This window comes from Eufriesea mexicana, unplaced genomic scaffold, assembly GCF_001483705.2.
Source record: "Eufriesea mexicana isolate 0111107269 unplaced genomic scaffold, ASM148370v2 scaffold2913, whole genome shotgun sequence".
Lineage (NCBI taxonomy): Eukaryota > Metazoa > Arthropoda > Insecta > Hymenoptera > Apidae > Eufriesea > Eufriesea mexicana.
In genome coordinates, this window is record NW_016910993.1 from 384,118 (window position 1) to 404,213 (window position 20,096).

A 20,096-nucleotide genomic window follows, 5' to 3' on the forward strand; every position below is an offset into this window, starting at 1 on the left:
AGTATATATATATACTATAGTGGTACTGTATAGTATATATATATACTATAGTGGTGTCCCATATATTTTCAATACACGCATTGTGTTGATCTGTTAGATCTTCAAACACTATACCGAAATTACTTTTCTTAAATGACTTGTACAGATAAACTTATTTAAAATAAAAATATGTGGGATGCATTCCTAGAGGAATTTTTCAAAGTTATAAGTTAGAAACATTTCCCAAAAATCCATTCATCAAAAAGTAAACCTGCATGAATAAAAATATTTGAGAAATGACTTTTCATATATATCTTTCTTTTTATTACCGAGGTCTATTTTGATACTATATTTGAAGTATTATTTGATATGTTGGTGCTTAGTCGAAACTTTTAAACAGAACATATAGAATCCTATTTAAATATCACTGTGAAACTTAAAAACAAACTTGAACTTTGAACAAAATCCTTAGACTAATAATAATCTATACAGTAGATTTCCGTATAACATGGTTAATATGTTACGCGTTGTTCGAATTTACGTTGTAGGAAATTGTTTTAGATGAGAATTTTCTTCGTATAACACGAATAACATAAACTAATGTTTGGAACAATTATCGTCATGTCAACTTTTGTTTTATGTTGTATCAATTAAGACAGTTCCTAATTTCATATAAATTCAAAAAAAAAATAATTTAAAAAATTCATTATAGTTAGTTAAGCAACCCAAAAATCAGTTTCGTAGCATTGTTTATTATATAATCCGTTATATGAAAACACTAGTCACAATATATTTAGCCTGTTATAGAAATTCGTGTTGTAAGAACTCGCGTTATATAGAAGTCTATTGTATATGATAACGTATGTTCGAAAAAAATTTGTATTTGAGTGTAATTGCTAAAATGAAGATTTATTTTATATAAACTTAATCGTGTGACAAATAAACGTGACATATACACCTATAGCTACAGAGAAGGAGTACTTAATGGTATTACTTGTTACTGAAGTACTAAATGAGTGAAATGAATCATACATAAATAACTGTCATAGCAGGAAATAAAATATTTATTTATCACGCTCTATAATAATATGATTTGTCGTTTAAAAATTTTAGTAAAAATAGAATATATATTTAATTATGAAAATAAAGTGGCCATGATTCTGTAATAAAGCACTTTTCAGTACTAATAAGAATAATGTACAATTGCTGTGTATTGAATTGAAAAATATAGGGAAAAGCATGATCAAGGATATAGATTTATAAGTATATACATATATAAACATATGTGTATTCTTGTAGTATATATATATAGTATACAAAATATCCCTTTATTATGGGTATAATAGCTTACTTTTGTATGATTTTTGGACACAGCAAATATTGGTATCGGCACACACAGCAAAAATGCAATTAAGTTTGTTACAAACATGGTTACACTCTACACAGAAATAAATTAAATTTTGTTATTAAAATAGATTTTTCATATAATGCATTAACAAAAATGATATGTAATTGTTCTCCATATTAATACATTGATATAATTTTACACGTATAATTTAAGAAATTATTAAAATTTATATCATATTATATATGGACACAACTTTTAAAAAATTAATGATCATACAATAATAAATAAATTCATATATAAAATATAGGAATACTCCATATATAAATATTATAGATAACATAATAGTAAACAAAAATACTATCCAAATAGAAATTTTATATCATACACAATCATAACATGAAATTGTTTATTCCAAATTCATTTTTAAAATATAACTATGATGGATAAATAAGCACATTGTTTACTCCTTTTTTAAGGTGTTTTAATTAGAAAAATTAAAAAATTAAAATTTAACAAAGAATATAAGGAATTAATTATAATTAGCTATTTAGATGTCTAACTAAATTAATTTCTATTAAACAATAACTGAATATATTTAATAATGATGGGTATATGATATTGTAAATTTATTATAACATTATAATTGCAAATCTTATACTGGTTGATAATAATGCAGACTAATTTATATAACACCAATGAAATATCAATTATCAATACATAAATGAATCTTGATTGCTGAATAGAACTATACATCTCCAAATAAAAAAATATGAACACGATATTCAACACTATAATATATTTGAATAAAAAAAATAATTTTTATTTAGAATTGGTGCGAATTAAAATATAGTGATGGGAATACTTCAACAATTATAATTTTAAACAAAAATTATACAAATAAATAATAATAATAAATCCTTTTTATTTGTAATAATATAAGAAAAAAATTTAAATATTTGTTTGTATAAACTTAAAATTATATTTTCAAATTTTTTTAATTTGTATTAATAGTAATTTATAAAAATGAATTCACTTTACATAGATAAAAATTTAATTACATATACAAAATACATCTATATTTAGTTGTAATAATACATGTACAAAGTTTTTATAAATTGGTAAAAAGAGTACGAAATTTATTATACTATGTAAGCAATGCAATATTGTAACTCACATAATCTAATATTTTTAAAATGTAATTAAAAATTTTCTTCTATTTAATTTCTTAATGTACCCATAATAAGCATTTTTTAAATAATTTATATCTGTAAAAATATTGCATATGTATATAAATACATATTTCACACAAAATTCATATATGTATATATTTATGTTCCTTATGAGTAATCATTATAAAACAAGTACAATATTTTTGATTATTTTTTATTACAAAATTAATTAAAAATAAATTGAATATTAGACATTATATATATATATAAATTTGTATAACGTTAGATCAAGGGTAACATCATTGATCAGAATAATATTAATATTCTTTAAAACCAGGAATAGGAAATTGTCTAGAAAACGCTTCAACTTCTTCTCTTAAAGCTGTAACTTTTGCTTTTATGTTTGGATTAGAACTTAATACATTTTTATAATTAACAAGCTTAGGACCAGAGATTTTAGTCACTTCCTTAGCGAGTAACAAGCCTAGAAAATATTCAGAACATTTTTATACATTTTTTGGATTACTTTATATTTTATTATATTATATTGTTCTTTGTAATACAAAGCAAATACCTCTGTGTATGAAATCGACAACTTTATCAATATCTTCTTCAACTAAACCACGGGTGGTTAATGCAGGTGTACCAAGTCTAATACCACTGCAATTTACTGCACTTTTATCACCAGGCACTGTGTTTTTATTACAAGCTATGGAAATACTTTCCAAAATCTTTTCTGCTTTAGATCCTGTAATACCCATAGATTGTAAATTTACAAGTAGCATATGAACATCAGTTCCATCTGTACTGATTTTATAACTGTACTCCTGAAGCTTGGAACATAATCTCTTTGCATTAGCTATAATTTGTTTCTGATACTGGATAAACTCTTCTGATTTAACTTGTTTCATTGTTGTAGCTATGCCTGCAATTGCATGATTGTGAGGCCCTCCCTGTAGTCCTGGAAACACAGCTTGATTAATTTTATCTTCTAAATCATACATAATTTTTTGACCATTTTTGTCAATGCTCTTGATTCCTCTACGAAAGAAAATAACACCAGCTCGAGGCCCTCTAAAAATGATAAAAAATGAAATATTATTTACATTTAATGACAAAATAATAAGCTATATTTTATTTCCTAACAATTACCTTAAAGTCTTATGGGTTGTAGTAGATACAACATCACTATATTCAAATGGGCTAGGAATTAATTCAGCAGCAACTAATCCTGATATATGGGCCATATCACTGAATAGATAAGCATTATTTTCATCTGCTATTTCTCTAAATCGTTTGTAATCTAAACATCTACTATAACATGATACACCTGCTATTATAATTTTAGGTTTAAATAAACTTGCTTCTTCAGCTAACTTATCATAATCAATTAAACCAGTTTTTGGATCAACTTTGTATGGCATTGATTCAAAAAATATTGATGTAGCAGAAACTTTCTTATTTGAAGTAAAAAAACCTAAATTGTCCATATAAAATACTTCAATATCTTTAACTTTGATTTGTAACATTTTAGTAAATTTCTAAAAATTTGTTATACCATGTGTAAGATGTCCTCCATCAGGAAGATCTAAACCCATTATACGATCATGAGGTTCAATTAAACCTGTATAAACAGCAAAATTAGCTGGACTTCCTGAATATGGTTGTACATTGCAACCCCATTCCTCAGGATCTAAATTAAATGCTTCTAAAGAACGTTTTTGTGCCAACAATTCAATTTCATCAATGTATTCATTTCCCCCATAATACCTAAATATATAATTTTAACAATTAATGAAAATACAAATGATACAAAAAAAAATTATTGTGGTAAGTTATAAATAGCATACCTTTGACCTGGAAGACCTTCACTATATTTATTATGAAGACAAGAACTTAAACATTGAAGAACACTCAGAGAGGTAAAATTTTCACTAGCAATCATTTCAAGGCCAGACTCTTGTCTTTGTTTTTCTTTTTTCATTAATTCAAAGAGTTCTGGGTCTGTTTCCCAGACATTTTTATAAAGTATATTAGCCATATACTATATCAATAAAAATAAGATAAAACTTTTTATCATTCATTTTATACATTAAAATATAAATTAACAGATCAAATTATCGAGCTTCTATTATTTCATCGATTTTATTAAGCTTGAAAAAGATCGATACTAAATTCTAATTTATTACGAAAATTAACAAATAAAGCACGAATAGTGAGGTCGTAAAATCGATTAGACATTGAAGTAAATACATTCAATTATCGAGACAAGTCATTAACATTAATACGATTACACCATTTTACGATTATCGAATTCAAAGTTAGAATTCTGAGTACTACAGCATCAGTCAGTGCTGATTCTTACAGATTTTATCTACGGCCTCGTTATATCTTAACAATTTAATTTGCAACCTCGCTATATTGTATCGCACTCATGCTAAGACAAGAGAAATAGTTCAACTCTAATTCGATTATTTTTTCAAATTTTTCGACCGCTAATAATTTCTATGTCGTTGCATCTAGAAGTAAATGGTATAATTTTTCAATAGGTAAATATCATTGTTTCGTATGATTTGATTTACTATGTAACAAACAATCAAGTATTTGATTCGCTTCATGTATGCATATGACAGACAAAATTCAATGTTTAATGGTAATCTTTTTTCATTAATACTCAGAAACTAGGGCCCATCTCCCATTTTCCCAATCGAAAAAGTTGTTGAAAATAACACGCTTTAGGACATTCGTATGTAAAAATCATCAAAATCAGTGAGGTAGTAATAGTTTGATAATTTGATCAACTAAAATATATACATTTATAATAGTATTATAAAATATATACACTATATAATGAAAAGTATTCATAACAAATATATTGTAGTAGTAATAGTAACAGTATATTATTTTTCACGTATTTAACTTCATAGGGGGTATTGTAAACTAATTTTTATTCTTTTGATAAACTTCAGAGTGTTTACTGATAACCTTATATGTAACATAATGACACAATTATCTTCTTATTTATCTGAAAGCATTTTACATACACAATATACTTCGATTGTTATTATTTATTTATCATCTATTTATTTATATTTATTTATTGCATTCTTTGTAAACGCTATAATTAATACTTTTTTTTAAATATTAAAAACAATTAAAATAATTACAAAACGAATTATTCATTAAAAAATTAAAAATCAAAATGTAAATATTTTTATCAGGTAGTATACATAATAAAAGTAACATAAAAATTTCACGTATAAAATATCTTATGTAATTGTTTCAAAAACACAAACTGTATTTTTAAAATACAGATAAAATAAAATAACATAAAGTGAAATGTAAGGCTATAATAATATAAAGAATATCCTAAAATTAATTTGATGCATCCTTATACATTAATATATCTAAATTTGCACTTCCTTGTTTTGTATAGAATTCTATATTTGTAGTTTTACTAATCGTAATTATTTAAAAAAAAATGTATAAATTTGAAAAACAAATTTTTTTTGTTTATTACTAAAAACATGATTCATTATGTTATTTTAAGTCATACTGCTTTCATAATTTAAAATTCGATTTATTCTGGGTTCACACACAAATGCATTACAGGGTTCATATAAATTTTATATACACAATAAGTGAAATTTAATAGTAAGATCCTAATACAGCAAATGATATTTTTATATTTTTTCAATCAGATGAAAATTAAATACCAGTGAATATGACAAAATTTTGTGAATATATATTTTTATAGTATTTCTTAAAACTGAAATACACGCAAATATATTTAAATTAGTTTCGGAAACAATTTTTTTAGATAAATTAAAACATTTCTTTTTATATTATCGGATTGTAAAATTCATACATTTATTTCGGTGCACTAGTCATCCTTCAATTTTGATGATTTTTGAATATGTTATAGAAATAAAGATTTGAAACAATATTTTCCTTTCTATATAAGAGATTGTTTGCTTTAGTTTTCGAGGTATTCGTAAAAAACTTTCGATATTGCAACTGTACTCTGCCTATATATGCATACTGGCGGCAATGTGCTTTAGTATATAACAAATAGAAACTATAAAACAAATTTTAATTTGGAATCTGTCTTCCTTAAAAAAAGGATTATATTTACAATAGATAATTTGTAAGATAACTTACGAATTTACGTATGCCACAGGTGGTTGAAAAATCCACTTTACAATTTCGCTTGCGAAAAACTTCTGACATGGGTTGTTGAATAACACGTACTCTTATACATTGCGTGCGGTTCATAAATAAGTTCTCAGCCAATCGAAAACCAGGTAGATTTAAATTCGACCAATTAGTAATCATTATGAACTGTTTTTTAAATCATATATACGTAAATATGAAATATATAAAGTGATTAAAAAATATTATATTTTTCATATACTCTATGCGTTCAGTGCTTCATCTAATAGCACTGCCTAACCTAAAAGTTCTCAAGAAAGAAACTTAAAATTAATTGCAGCGCTATTGATATCTATAACAGGCATGTAGAGTGTATAATTTTGAAGAGTAATTATTGCATTTCAGTGTTAAAAGTGATTCAAATGATATGTAATTATTAAAATATTTAAAAATTTTTAGTTTATGTAAGAATATAAAATTGCTTTTCTATTAATTACACGAATGTCAAATAATTATAATTTTATTACTTAAAGAAGTATTTAAAATTGTAATTTATAATATATTATTAATTTATAAACAAATAAGTTCCATTTTATTTAATTATACTCAATATTATTCAATTAATTATTTAATATTACTTAATATAATATTAAATTTAAATTAATAAATTTGACAAAAAACGAAATTTTTTTATAATTGAATTAAATACATTTTTTCATTTTAATTACAAAATAAGAAAAATTAGTTATAGTTATCACATTAAAATATTGTAATCCAACAGCTGTTGTGAGCGATTAAACTTTCTAATAGTTTTCTTTTGAAAGAGTATAATAAGTTTAGACACTCTGTTATAATCTATAATCTTCTACTAATTTAATCAATATATTTTCGATGATTTTATTTCATTTTATAGTTAATAAGTTGAAAATGTTTCACTGTATCACAATGTAACTGACTATAATCTTTAAATTTTTTGTTAAGAATATACAATAACAAATTTTACGATTTTACTATACAGCGTCACAGCTTTGAAAGTATGTAGTTCACTATCAACGTACTTTCTCTAAATACACGTGTATAACGTATATGCATATCGCATTTCTTGCAGCCAATCGAGGCCACATTTTTATCAAGACTTTTTACATGTTTTCTTCTTATGACATAACACTAACCTTAAATATTTTGAACTACATAAAAAAATTAATATCGCAAAAATTATTACAATTTTTTAAAATAAAATACAAAAATTTATATAATTATTACTTAATAATTGAATTAATGATTACAAATTTGTTTAATTTAAATGCAATAACGATTGCACAAATAAAGAGATAGAAATTTGAAAATTTAACTTTTATTTAAAGAGATTAAGATACACTTACTTTATAATAGTCACTCGCTGGTTATATCTATTTTTTATAACTTCTTATATTAAATAGATCATCATCATGCAGACAACAGATTATTTTCGAATTTATTAATATCTTAATATTCAAAACCCGAAAGAATTTCAGTAATTAAAAAAAAGTTTATTATATACATTTATATATACGTTATTATCTACTGAGTGAAAATTTTAAATATTTTAATTTTATGATTGCATTCGAATTCGATATTATTTGTTCTTGTTTTATCACAATAATACAAAATTCTATTAATTGATAAATACAATGTAAAAAATTAATAAGATGTAGTTTTTTCTTCCCTTTTTTTTTATTTGTTTACTATTAGCATAAAAATAGAAATATTATAAAAATAAGAAATACCAACAGTATTTGACAAATGTAGACTTTCATTGATGAATATAGATAATATAAGGTAATTCTCTTTCTTAAATAAATTTTACAAATAAGACATTTGTATATTGAATGAATTAAGAATATTTAGAAAAAGTATTAAATTTGTTGTAAATTATTTATATGTAAAAATAATATTGAGTCATTAAATTTGTTAAGAAATATTTGTATATAAAAACATTGTGTATTATTCATAATTATTGTGACAGAATCTAATGTTTAATGATCTATAATAGATTATGATATTTGATATTGTCAAAACAAGATATAAGAAAACAACTTGCTAAATAAACCTGTTTGTAAATGCTAAACATTCTTATAAGATTGCAAAGATGTAATAACATATTTTGATTGATAAAATTTTGTTAATGATGTTTAATTTTATAAATATATACTGACGTAATTATATAGAATAAATTGTTATTTTAATATATTAAATATTATATTTAAGAATTTTTATTTTAAATAATGTTATATGAGATTCACATTCACTAGCAATGTACATATGATATTAACAACATAATTGTCAAATTATAATAATAGATTATATTAATATCTTGGTATTTTATTTAACTGTTCTATTATTAAATGAAAAATTGTTTTGTTATAATAAGAACTAATAATTACATATTGAAATATAAATAAAATGTATCAATTATTTAGAATACATATTGAAAAAAATATATCAAAATGTATGATTAAAATTACATTAAATAATTACATGATAAAACTTTTGTTTTTTTAAATCTGTTTCAAAACAATTATTTTAAAATATTGCATAAATGCAAGTGTCAAATTTCTTTTTATGTACTGAAGCTGATTATATATATAAATAATAAATACATCAACTATATTTTAAATTTACTGATATTGTTTAAACATTATTTATCCAATATATTTTTTTTATTTATATTTAATGTATTTCATTTACTATTTCAAGACACATTTACTTTATTATAAATTAAACAATATGACATGTAATATAATCATTTAAATGGTAAATAATTTTAATAACTATCTTTTATGAAAATATTCAGTACTTTGCATATAGACATATTTATAATTTTAATATTATTTTTAAGAAAAAATTAATTTAATTATGTGTATTTATGTGTAAAATTTTTATTTTATAATTCACTATTTATGTGTAAAACTTTTTCTCAACAATGAACTTCTTTTGCATTCTTTTTTATGACGAAATTCACTCCGAGTATCTTATGTATAATATTACTACATCAATTGATAAATTTATAATTTTACACGAGTTAACTTTATAACATTTTTCTAATACTAAATATTATTCAAATTCTTAAAAATGAGAAAAACATTAAAATAAATATGTTAACAGAAATTAAAACATGTGACGTTGAAATCGTGACAAATAAGATAATAAAATCATAAAATGTTCATTTTGTTCTATTTATTATCAGCTATCTCGTTTATGCATTCTGTATAGTCTTATTCATTGTATTTTGCTTTTTATTTGCATAGAAAAAAATTATTGAAAAATTATTGATAAACTTTACAATCGCAATTGAGCAGCTGCTACAATGTTAGCTGTACAAAAACAGAAATGCGTTACAATTAATTACAAGCAGTATATTATGTATCAGAAGTGCATTTTTTCGCGGATTATTTGTTACACGTGAGACTGATATTTTCGTTTTCTTTTTTTTTTCTTTTTTATTATTATAATACAATAACTTAAATAATTCTCTTCCAATATAATTTTCATATGATTTAGTGCAAAAAATACATAGTTACTATTAACATCGCCACAAGTGGTATTCATACTATCTTCAACTTCAAAATCATTGTTACTGTTAATATTCATCGAGGAACGTAACAATAAAACGTATATGTATACAATTAATATACATATACAATTGATACCTATGTATATATGAATAATAAAACATGTAATTTATATTTTTATAGTTTCCAGGAATATATACGCTATTCATGACTTCCATTGACCAAAACTTTTGCATTGCTTTTATCAAGAAAGCAAATCGTGAATATTATTTTTGCAAACAAATAAATATTCATATTTTTTATATGCAATGTAATTAAAGAAAATTTTATTTATTGAAGTGTACTATCTCTGAGTGTATTATTAAAAATGCAGTCACGTATAATTTATGATCAATTATACATTGGCAAACAAATTTTCAATTTTTCCTGCATTTAAAAAATACTCTTTACCATCTTATTTTTACATGGTTCTAACAACCCTATGAATTAAGAAAAGAAATAAGAATAAACAAAAAGTTTTAATGCAATAAAAATTATTATTTAAGAATTTCTAAATCTATTTTGGCAAAACATATTAAAATTATTTTTAAGAACAAAGATAATCGACTGCAAGTTGAATGTATACAACAAAACTTTTGAAAGCATATATATGATTAAAATTACGGCTGTAGTTAGTCAAACTAGCTGTACAATCACGTTTAGGTTTACAAAATATTGCAATCTTCGTAACTAGCGTGTCCAGTCTTCATAAATATTACTGCACATCGCATAAATTTCTTACGTATTATCAATTCATAGTAATTATTCGTCTATGTTGAAATGCGCTCTAAAAAATGTGACATCATGATCAATACAACTCATTACAAGAGCTACATGTGACATGTTTCTTTAAATTATATACTTAATCAATATAAATTATCGTTCCAATTGAGTTACAATAATTTATTATTCTAATGGACTAATAGCTAATTAGCTTGAATTAAAATTGTTAACTTGACATATTTCAAAAGTTTTTGTTTTAAACTTTAACACTCTTTTTTCTTTTCTTTTTTTTTTAATAATTATAACAAACTAGACTCTTAGAAAAAAATTTATTTATTAAATAAATTGAATAAATTGCTCCATTTTTCTCAATATTTAGTAACATTCTTAGGTATTGTGGAGCCATGAATTTAAAGATCTTGAAGAAAGACTTTAATCACAGTTAAGATAGCAGAAAATGTTGATTAAATGATTCATAAATAATAGGAGATCTTGTAATAATATCGTGGCAAGTTATCGTGCGTAAAGTATATGTAGTGAATAAAAAATAAAAGAACAAAACTATGAAATAATGTTTAATAAAACAAAAAAATATTTAATAACGATAACCATGAAATTCTAAAATGACCCTTCCTTTTAAACAATAATTTTTGTCTTCCAACATATTCCATATACTTATGTTCAGAGTATGATGAATTAAACATTTACCATATTAATTTTATTGAATCTCAGTAAAATATATAGGAAACGACGCATAAAACACACACAAAAAAAGATATACTCAAACAAAAAATTCCAGGGTGTTTGGAAGGCAACTCAGAAATTTTACTTATAATGTTTCTTGCAGATATTTATAATAATTTTTGTTATGCAACAATATCGTATTTTTTAATTACATTTCCCTTCAATTAAGGTTTAATAACTACATTTTCATGTATAAGGATGAATGTTATAAGAAAGATATTATGAACAAAATGTTCATGTTTATTATTTTGCAAAGAAATGTGCAGAATGTAAGATTACAAGGTAACTGTAAGTCAGCGTTTCAAACATCCTGAATATAATACAAAACAGGAGTATGTAGATAATTCTCTTTTGATAATGGGCGTTAAGTATTATATCACGTAGAACAGTACATAGTCTCTTTTTTGGATCTCGTTATATTCAGTAACAAAGATTTTACGTGGCAGGATCAAATAATTAAAATTTCAAGAAAAATTGTACTTTGCTGCAGAAATAATATGCTATATTTATAAATACCTTTTTGTTTCCTGACACTTTCTCCATTCTGTAGTTGCAATCCATATTTCTTTACTTAGTGATAAAATATGCATTTAAATAAATTCTTGCTCTTGACAAACTCGAATGCATTAAAAACACTGCTTTCAAAAATATTTGTTAAATAACTGCCATTAAGCAGCAAAATATTTACAAATACTAATAGAAGATTTCACAGATAGAAGTGTCTAATCCGTTGTTGGAGCATAGTAGGATCAACGTAGTACCATCGATCCAGCCATTACGTAAAATCCCTGTCGATTCGAAAGGGAGAACTTCCATGATGCATAAAATATCAATGCATGTTCATTACAGTCTCTTAATCCATCGTATACAAAGCGTAGATTTACCTTTCGTTAACATGATCATAATATTAAAACCGCGCACTATCTGGCAGAAGAACCGAATACATAAACGCATTTCCAACCATCGTGTGTCAGACGTCGCTTTCTTATTATAGAGTCGTATAAATTATATGAGTGGCTGCCTAATTTTATTCTTCTTCGTGTGATGAAAATTTAATTGTAAATTTTAATGGCCTTTTCGAGGTAGTTGATACGAGAGCGCTTTGGCGCTTTGTTGACGTGTTCTAGGCCAAGCCAAGGCCTAAGTGGCGATGTGCCTGCGTTTAAAAGTGGATAAACTACAAAATTTATTTTTCATCGACGTCACTTTAAAATTTATACTATAAAATTATGCGCAAGATCACCTATTCTAATATTTTGTATCAAACATTTACGTGTATGTATTAGTATATAAAAAAATTCTTAGAACTTACTTTGATTTGGATGAATACGGAAATCTCCCAGATCCATATAGTATTCTGGTGAGTCCATAATAAAGTGTGGTTTACCCATTGTCACCACCGCGAACTTAAACTTCAAAGTTTTTTTATGAATTCTCATAAAATATCAAATAAAATTAAATTAGGATGCCTACCTTCTCAAATTCTTTTTCCTGTACTCCAAGTTTCTTCAATAGTCTTTCCTTCATTTTCGGAAAAGGTTCACCCTGCAAACATACGAACAACAAAAATACTTGTAACAATGAAATTAAAATACTTATTTGAAAAAATGTGTTTTCATATTTTACTGCACTTACATGTTTGATTTTAAAGAAAAAGGGAATACCAAATGTTGAAAAAATATCCTTGTGGAAATGTGCAACAGGAACCAACATTTCATCTTCTGCCAAAATTAATTCGTCATTTGGAATTTCTTCTATCCTGTATAATTTCGTGCCAGATGTATTTAAATTATCTAAAGGTACATCTTCTCTTGGGCCAGGTGAAAGTTTACTAGAGTTAATTTCTAATATCCTTAATTTCCCAGATCCATTTTCTGACAATTCTACTTGTTTTTTAGCTTCTTCCAGTAATGTTGCTACTGTTCCATTTTTATTAGGATAAAGAATAATTTCTTTCTCTTCTTTAAGGGATGGACCAACCCATATACATTTGAATTGCTTTTTGTTTTCAAGCTCGTTTACTCTAATACTAAGCTGCTGATAATATAACTTCTTTGCTTTAGGTTTGCAGTAAGAAACCAAATCTTTTAATGAACCTTCAAATGTACATTTTAGTGGATGTCCAGGTGAATCTTTATAACTGTAAATAAAGTAAGTAAATATATTTATCTATATGCACATCTGTTTATAAAATTATATGAAATTATATGTTCTTACGTTTGACATTTAAAGAATTGCAGAAGATAAGGATCTGTACCAAGTCTTTGTGCCACAGCTCTTGCCATTTGGTCATATGTCATTCTCAATGAAAGTTCCATTGTAAAACCAGGATCATTAGGAATTGTTTTATCACAAAATGTAACTTCTACTCTATAAAATAGGTCCCTAAAACATGATAATGATTTTCATATGAGATTTTTTATATAAATATTAGATTATATAATAAACATTTCTGTAACTTACTTGAAGTATTCTCTACATGTTGGAAGCTCATACATTTGATTGTCTCCTTCTTTTTGAAAAACAATTATATCTCCATCCATTAATTCCTCAAGAACTTTTTCTAATGGTTCTGTTAAATTATCTATTTTCTCTACTAAGTTTGGTTTGATTTCTTCATAAAGAGCTAGTTCTGTATCTGCCGGAAAACCAGCTCTTTCATTTAAGATTGGTATGAGTTCCTCTGCAGAAAACCACAATAACAATTATTTTCCACTATTGTGAAAATAAAAAATTTTGATTAACAAATAATAATTAAATTCTAATTACTAATAGAACTACAAACAATAATTTTACTATAAATAAAATAATAACAACAGTTATAAACTATATAAAATTTTTTCATTATCTTTGACATATTATTAAAATAAAAAATCAAATTAAGAAAATGAAACTTACGGACTTTAGCTACGACAGGCATATAGTGATGTCCACAGTAATGAATCTTCTTATTTTTAGGATCATACAGTTTAAAAAAGAGTAGAACATCAGTATCTTTATCAAAAGGTGGCAATGCTGCTAAATCAGAATCTGGAGGAACAAGTTCAACAAATACATTCCAAACATTTGGATTTTCCGCGCATTGATATATAGATTTTTGAAGGTCATTTTCCAATTCAATTGGCATCGGTCTACAAGTCTGGTTTGAACGTACGTTCAATGGCCATAAACGAATTTGTTCTATTGGATATTTCTGCAGAAAAAATTTGACAAAATTAGTTATTTAAATTTCTTAGTTTTTTAGTGTCATAAAATAATTGTTTCACTATTAAGTACTGTGTTTTCAATCACCTACCGTATTCGTAGATGATCACAACAATACAATATACAGCCAAATAACAGCACATATTATGAAGTCACACCAATATTTCAACATTGAATAATTTAAAATATCGATAAAACAAAATATCGATACTAGCATAATATTTTAATATAATATGATGAGAGTAATAGCATGAAAAATTTGTCAACACTTACCAAGCTATCACTCAGCAATTCGAGAAACTCGTGCAAGGTACACTGCTTACGTACGCGAAATACACGATACAAAGCATGCTCTGGATCATACAAGTCATTCCCTTGGTGACCGTCAAAATTATCCTCAAGAAGGACGTTGACGGTTATATACAAGTATGCTTCTGTTCTTTCCTTTCTTCGTATTTGTTCCAGCCTCTTCTCCTCTTGCAGCCTCTCCACCAGCTAGACCAACAAAATTAAAATTATCCATATATGTACTAAATTCATCTCATTGGTAATTTTTCCTCATCTGTCTTCTAAAATTTAAACTTTTAGAAAAGCAGTGTACCAGTATCATGCTTTTGAGATTCGAGAACAAGTAGTATTCGAAACATCAAAAGAATGAATTTTGTTTGTCCTTTATATAATTTTAATTTTGTTCATCTGCCGCAATACAGACTACTAAGTCAAACAATTACACAATGAAAATTATTCAGCTGTGAATGATGGTTTCATGTAGCACACTTTAAATTAATGCAATTTTTTTAAATATATGATATCTAAAATATTAATAAATTTTTATACAGGTATGATATTTTAAATAGTTAAATAATGAGATCCATTAAACTTTAGTATTACAAAATAAACCTCATGTTTCCATTTTGTTTAAATTAATTTTGATTAAAATATAAGACAATCTTATATAAAATATTTCATTTAACATATGAATCATATAATACTAATAATCAACACCTTGCAGATCTCAGACTATCATACCTCTGTATTATGAATATTTATCAAAATAAATAACCATCATTTATGCCAAATAATAATAAAAATGTAATGTATAACTATAGTAGTGTGGAGATGCTTCACACTTTGAATTATTGTTATACGGATATTTTAAATAATAATACAACTTTTAACAAGAGAAAAATAAAAATAGTAACAAATTAACTAATGTGATTTTTAGTATTTGAAATTCTCTAGCATTTAACAGTTTATTCTATATCTTTTCATTCATTTTATGTCTAAGATAAAGTTTAATATATATACTTAGTAATATATATATATATATATATATATTATATATATATATAGGTATTTTATAGTTATTATGAAATGTTCACTTTGTTCATGAGGCATTGAATTTTTTCTATTTATTAATATGTAACAACAAATAAATAGATAGCATCTGTTGATGATCATACCGACTATTAACATTGACAAAATTTAATGAATTAACGACTCGATTAATTGATTCAGACCTTATTATAAGGTTCAATATCCTAATTTTATTATTAACGTTGATTCAAAGTGTTAATTCATGAAAATCATAGATTTGATAATATAAATCACATTTCACCCCATTCACTAAACGATCTTCATTAAATAACAAATACACCATAGAAGACGTATTAAGGAAGAAGCCGACATTAATAAATCCTACTTATTGTTCATTTTCTCTTTTTTCCACAGCATTATCTATTTCATGAGTTAAAACTCATTATGTCAAATCAGATTTTGGATAATTATCTCACTCTATTAACTAATAAGTCTTTCCTGCCTGTATTTTTCTTATAATTATTCACACATTTTCAACCTATTCTGCGATATGTCTGTGCATTTGTTACCCAAAGCTTTAGAATACTACAATACAATTATTTTTTTAGGTATAATATCATACAATATTTATTACAATAAACATTTCAAAACGATTCTAAGGCTCTTCATGATAATAGCCTAATAATCAGATTTTATGCCAACCCGATTGCAATTTTTGTATAGTACCTGAAGTGCAACGCGTACATTAGTTATAGCTGTATAACCTCCAGTCAACTAATATATAATTAATATAAAATTTTTAAGTAATGAAAAAAATAAATTAAAAATCAACAAAAATTTAATTTTTACATGACTCAATCGTCCATACAAAAAAAATCCTCTGTCAAAAAGGAAAAAATACTTTCATTTGAATAAAACAAATCTCTATATAACATTAATTAGTAAAAATCTACTGATAATATACATTTTAGATAATTGTAATGCAACATTTTACATTGATTAATTATTATATTAGAACAAACCATCTTTATATGCAGACATTAATACGGTATAACGAAGTGAAATGCTTTTTTTTTTAAATAAATAATAAATATCAGCAAAGTAATGCGCGCGTAACACTTTAAGTCACACAAGTGTGACATATTACATACATGTCGTACCTGAAAATGGACACAATGTATACAATATCAACATTTGGTGATATAACAGCCTGTAGCTGATAACGCTATAAATTTCTGGTTATTAAAAAATATTAAGAGAAATTTTATAACAAATATTTGAAAATATATATATGTATGTATAGGTGCTAAAAAAAATATTAATTTATTAAATTTAATTTGTAGATATTATTTTCTGATTAATTCACATATCCAAAATATTGAATCTATTCAAATACCTTCCTATGTTATTAAACTCATTTCATCCATGTATTTAACTTGATGTAATGTGTTATGAATTTGATGATTTTATATGTTATGAGCTAATTAGCTCAGAACATATTTAAGAAATGGGAAGTTTTGTTGGAAAAGAATTCAACCAATTTACAATTCTTTCCACCTCTTTAAAAATCATGAATATAGAGATTTGGATTTCGAGAATTTTGCGTGCACGGACGAAGAGTCGTAGTCTCTGTATGTGAGTCTTTGATCGAGTCAGTCGCGTCTTTGTCACGTTCAAGGTCGCTCAACTCCTGGGAAAGCTCTCTTTGTAGGACGTTTCTGACCTCTTGAGGTATATCCTCTTCCTTGACTTCTTGTAATACATTTTCCAACTCAGAGTCCCTTATGTACACCAACATATAGGCATTCGTACAATGTTTCACAGCTATAGACATATCCTCATCTTGACCACCATAATTATGTTCAATAGCTTCTTGTTTCGTACACCTTGAGACGACGTCATCGTCAAATTTGCACCACTGTTTCAAGATTGAGTATACATAATTAATAGTATTTACATGTAATTATCGCTTTAAATTGTTTAAAACAAAATTAAATATATATAAGAAAAAGTAAAATTATTTTTAATTAAATTAAAATATTTAAACAATACATGCCATTTAAAAATTTCATAAAAATTTTAATTTTTAAATTATTTTAAATGTTATATTTATGAAAGAAAACTGCTAAAATGCACATACTTTTCCATCACCGGCTGGATTGATAAATACAACATAATGTCCACCATGATTATCCCCACTGTGAACTAAGACTGCATGCAATGTATAATCTGCACTTGTTGCCTCTTTATTTTGTAAATATTTTCCAAGACTTATTTTTTCATAAAATTCAAACCTTAATAAAATGTAATATATATGTACATATAGTTATATAGATTGAACAAATGATAAAAAATGAATTTTAGATAATAATCTAACAATTTCGTTTAAATTTTTACCTATCATTAAATTTTACAGAACAATCTGTAACTGGATCATATTGAAATCGCATTAAATGTAAATGCAGCACTGGTGGAAATGATGAAAAGATAACACCTTTTTCTGCCTCTTGTAATCCATTTTCTCCCGCGTCATACTTATTATCACCATCCAGACTTTCAGTACTCACATAATCATTAAACGATTCATAAACTAGAATTAATTTTTATATAATATAAAATTTTATATATGACATACAAACATGAAATTTGTATTTGATTAATAAAAGAATGTTTCTTTGTGTACTTACTATTTTTCTTTCCTTTTATATTTAATTGTATATCATAGAAAGTTTCAACTCTGGTTGATTTATAATCAATATTTTTACATTTGATAAATGACACCATTTTTCCTTCAAATAATTTTGGCACTGTACCTTCTACACATGTACCTTTCATTTTACTTTCCAACTTATCTAAAAGCTAAAGCAATCATTAGTAATTAATAAATATGATAAATTAAAAAATTACAATAAGTAATATTATTTATAAGTATTGTGTAATATTTTAGATTAATGTTAAGAATATCGTGAATAGTAAATTATAGTAATTTCTTACCACTCGTAAAAATTCTTGCACATCATGTTGCATAAAAGAATCCAATGTTTCCCAACCAAAACTTTTAGTTAATTTTTTTGTACCTACTGGTTTATCAGAGAACTGTAATTCATGAAATACCCTTTGTAAAGCCAAAGCAACACTTTTACTAGAATCATCACTTTCAGTTGGCATTTTATAGACTGCTTTACGTAACTGGAAACAAAAAATAAATATCTAAATATCTGCATTATAATTATAAAATTTCAGTACCTATGTAGAAGATATTGTTGATTAATTTTGAATTTGAGAAATACCATAAAACTTATTTTACATTTGCTAACCTGATAATCTCATAATATCCATATTGTGTTCCACTATTAACTTATATTAATATAATACACATAATATGCATTGGTACAAATTATAATCTTATGTAATTTTTAAATTTTCAAATATATAAAATAAAATTACTACCTACCTGATTGGTAAAATACAAAGTCTGAAGCAAAGAATTCATATAACAGGTAGCACCTTGATTTTTTAGACCTACAAATCCTGTATGCTTTTTACTATCCCAACTAACACCATGTGGTGCATCAGCCATGACATGAACCTATTTTAAAGAAATGAATGTTATAAGAACATTTATAAATTTAGGTATGTTTACTGGAAATTATTAAAATAAGTGAATAAAAGCTTAATGATATTTATGTCTTATAATTCGAATTTAAAAAATTTAAATAGAATACAACCAAAACATTGGACTGAAAATTTCTTTAAATTCACAATATCCTACAATAACATAATGTTATATGGATCAATAAATACTGTAAAAATTTTTATAAAAATTAAAAAAAAAAAAAAAAATTGTACCATTTTATTTCATTTAAAAGT

At 24.8% G+C, this 20,096-nt stretch overlaps 2 protein-coding genes across 4 annotated transcripts in view; both read right to left on the minus strand.

Moving 5' to 3' along the window:
• Positions 1 to 2,813: 2,813 nt before the first annotated feature.
• Positions 2,814 to 7,697, minus strand: Shmt (serine hydroxymethyl transferase). The gene is made up of 7 exons (XM_017904521.1): positions 7,652 to 7,697; positions 6,658 to 6,837; positions 4,347 to 4,540; positions 4,055 to 4,266; positions 3,649 to 3,973; positions 3,071 to 3,570; positions 2,814 to 2,980 (listed from the first exon to the last, which is right to left on the minus strand). Exons 2-7 carry the CDS (start codon positions 6,829 to 6,831, stop codon positions 2,814 to 2,816), a joined length of 1,572 nt encoding a protein of 523 aa, XP_017760010.1. The 5' UTR covers positions 6,832 to 6,837; positions 7,652 to 7,697.
• A 4,236-nt stretch (positions 7,698 to 11,933) lies between these two features.
• The window catches only part of Usp7 (Ubiquitin-specific protease 7), an 11,069-nt gene continuing 2,906 nt past the window's right edge, over positions 11,934 to 20,096 (minus strand). Inside the window, exons 5-19 of one of the 3 annotated variants that reach the window (XR_001890438.1) lie at positions 19,681 to 19,815; positions 19,221 to 19,415; positions 18,914 to 19,085; positions 18,624 to 18,816; positions 18,367 to 18,520; positions 17,950 to 18,144; positions 15,183 to 15,404; positions 14,604 to 14,898; positions 14,169 to 14,388; positions 13,923 to 14,090; positions 13,341 to 13,845; positions 13,179 to 13,250; positions 13,018 to 13,117; positions 12,590 to 12,882; positions 11,934 to 12,493 (exon numbers count right to left, since the gene is read on the minus strand). Coding sequence is in view for 2 of the 3 variants with exons in the window: in XM_017904554.1 (XP_017760043.1) it covers positions 12,758 to 12,882; positions 13,018 to 13,117; positions 13,179 to 13,250; positions 13,341 to 13,845; positions 13,923 to 14,090; positions 14,169 to 14,388; positions 14,604 to 14,898; positions 15,183 to 15,404; positions 17,950 to 18,144; positions 18,367 to 18,520; positions 18,624 to 18,816; positions 18,914 to 19,085; positions 19,221 to 19,415; positions 19,681 to 19,815 (2,751 nt within the window). In the remaining variant the exon portion in view is untranslated. Of the gene's footprint in view, positions 12,883 to 13,017; positions 13,118 to 13,178; positions 13,251 to 13,340; positions 13,846 to 13,922; positions 14,091 to 14,168; positions 14,389 to 14,603; positions 14,899 to 15,182; positions 15,405 to 17,949; positions 18,145 to 18,366; positions 18,521 to 18,623; positions 18,817 to 18,913; positions 19,086 to 19,220; positions 19,416 to 19,680; positions 19,816 to 20,096 lie in introns of all 3 variants that reach the window. The other 2 variants (XM_017904554.1, XM_017904553.1) reach the window with 2 other exon arrangements.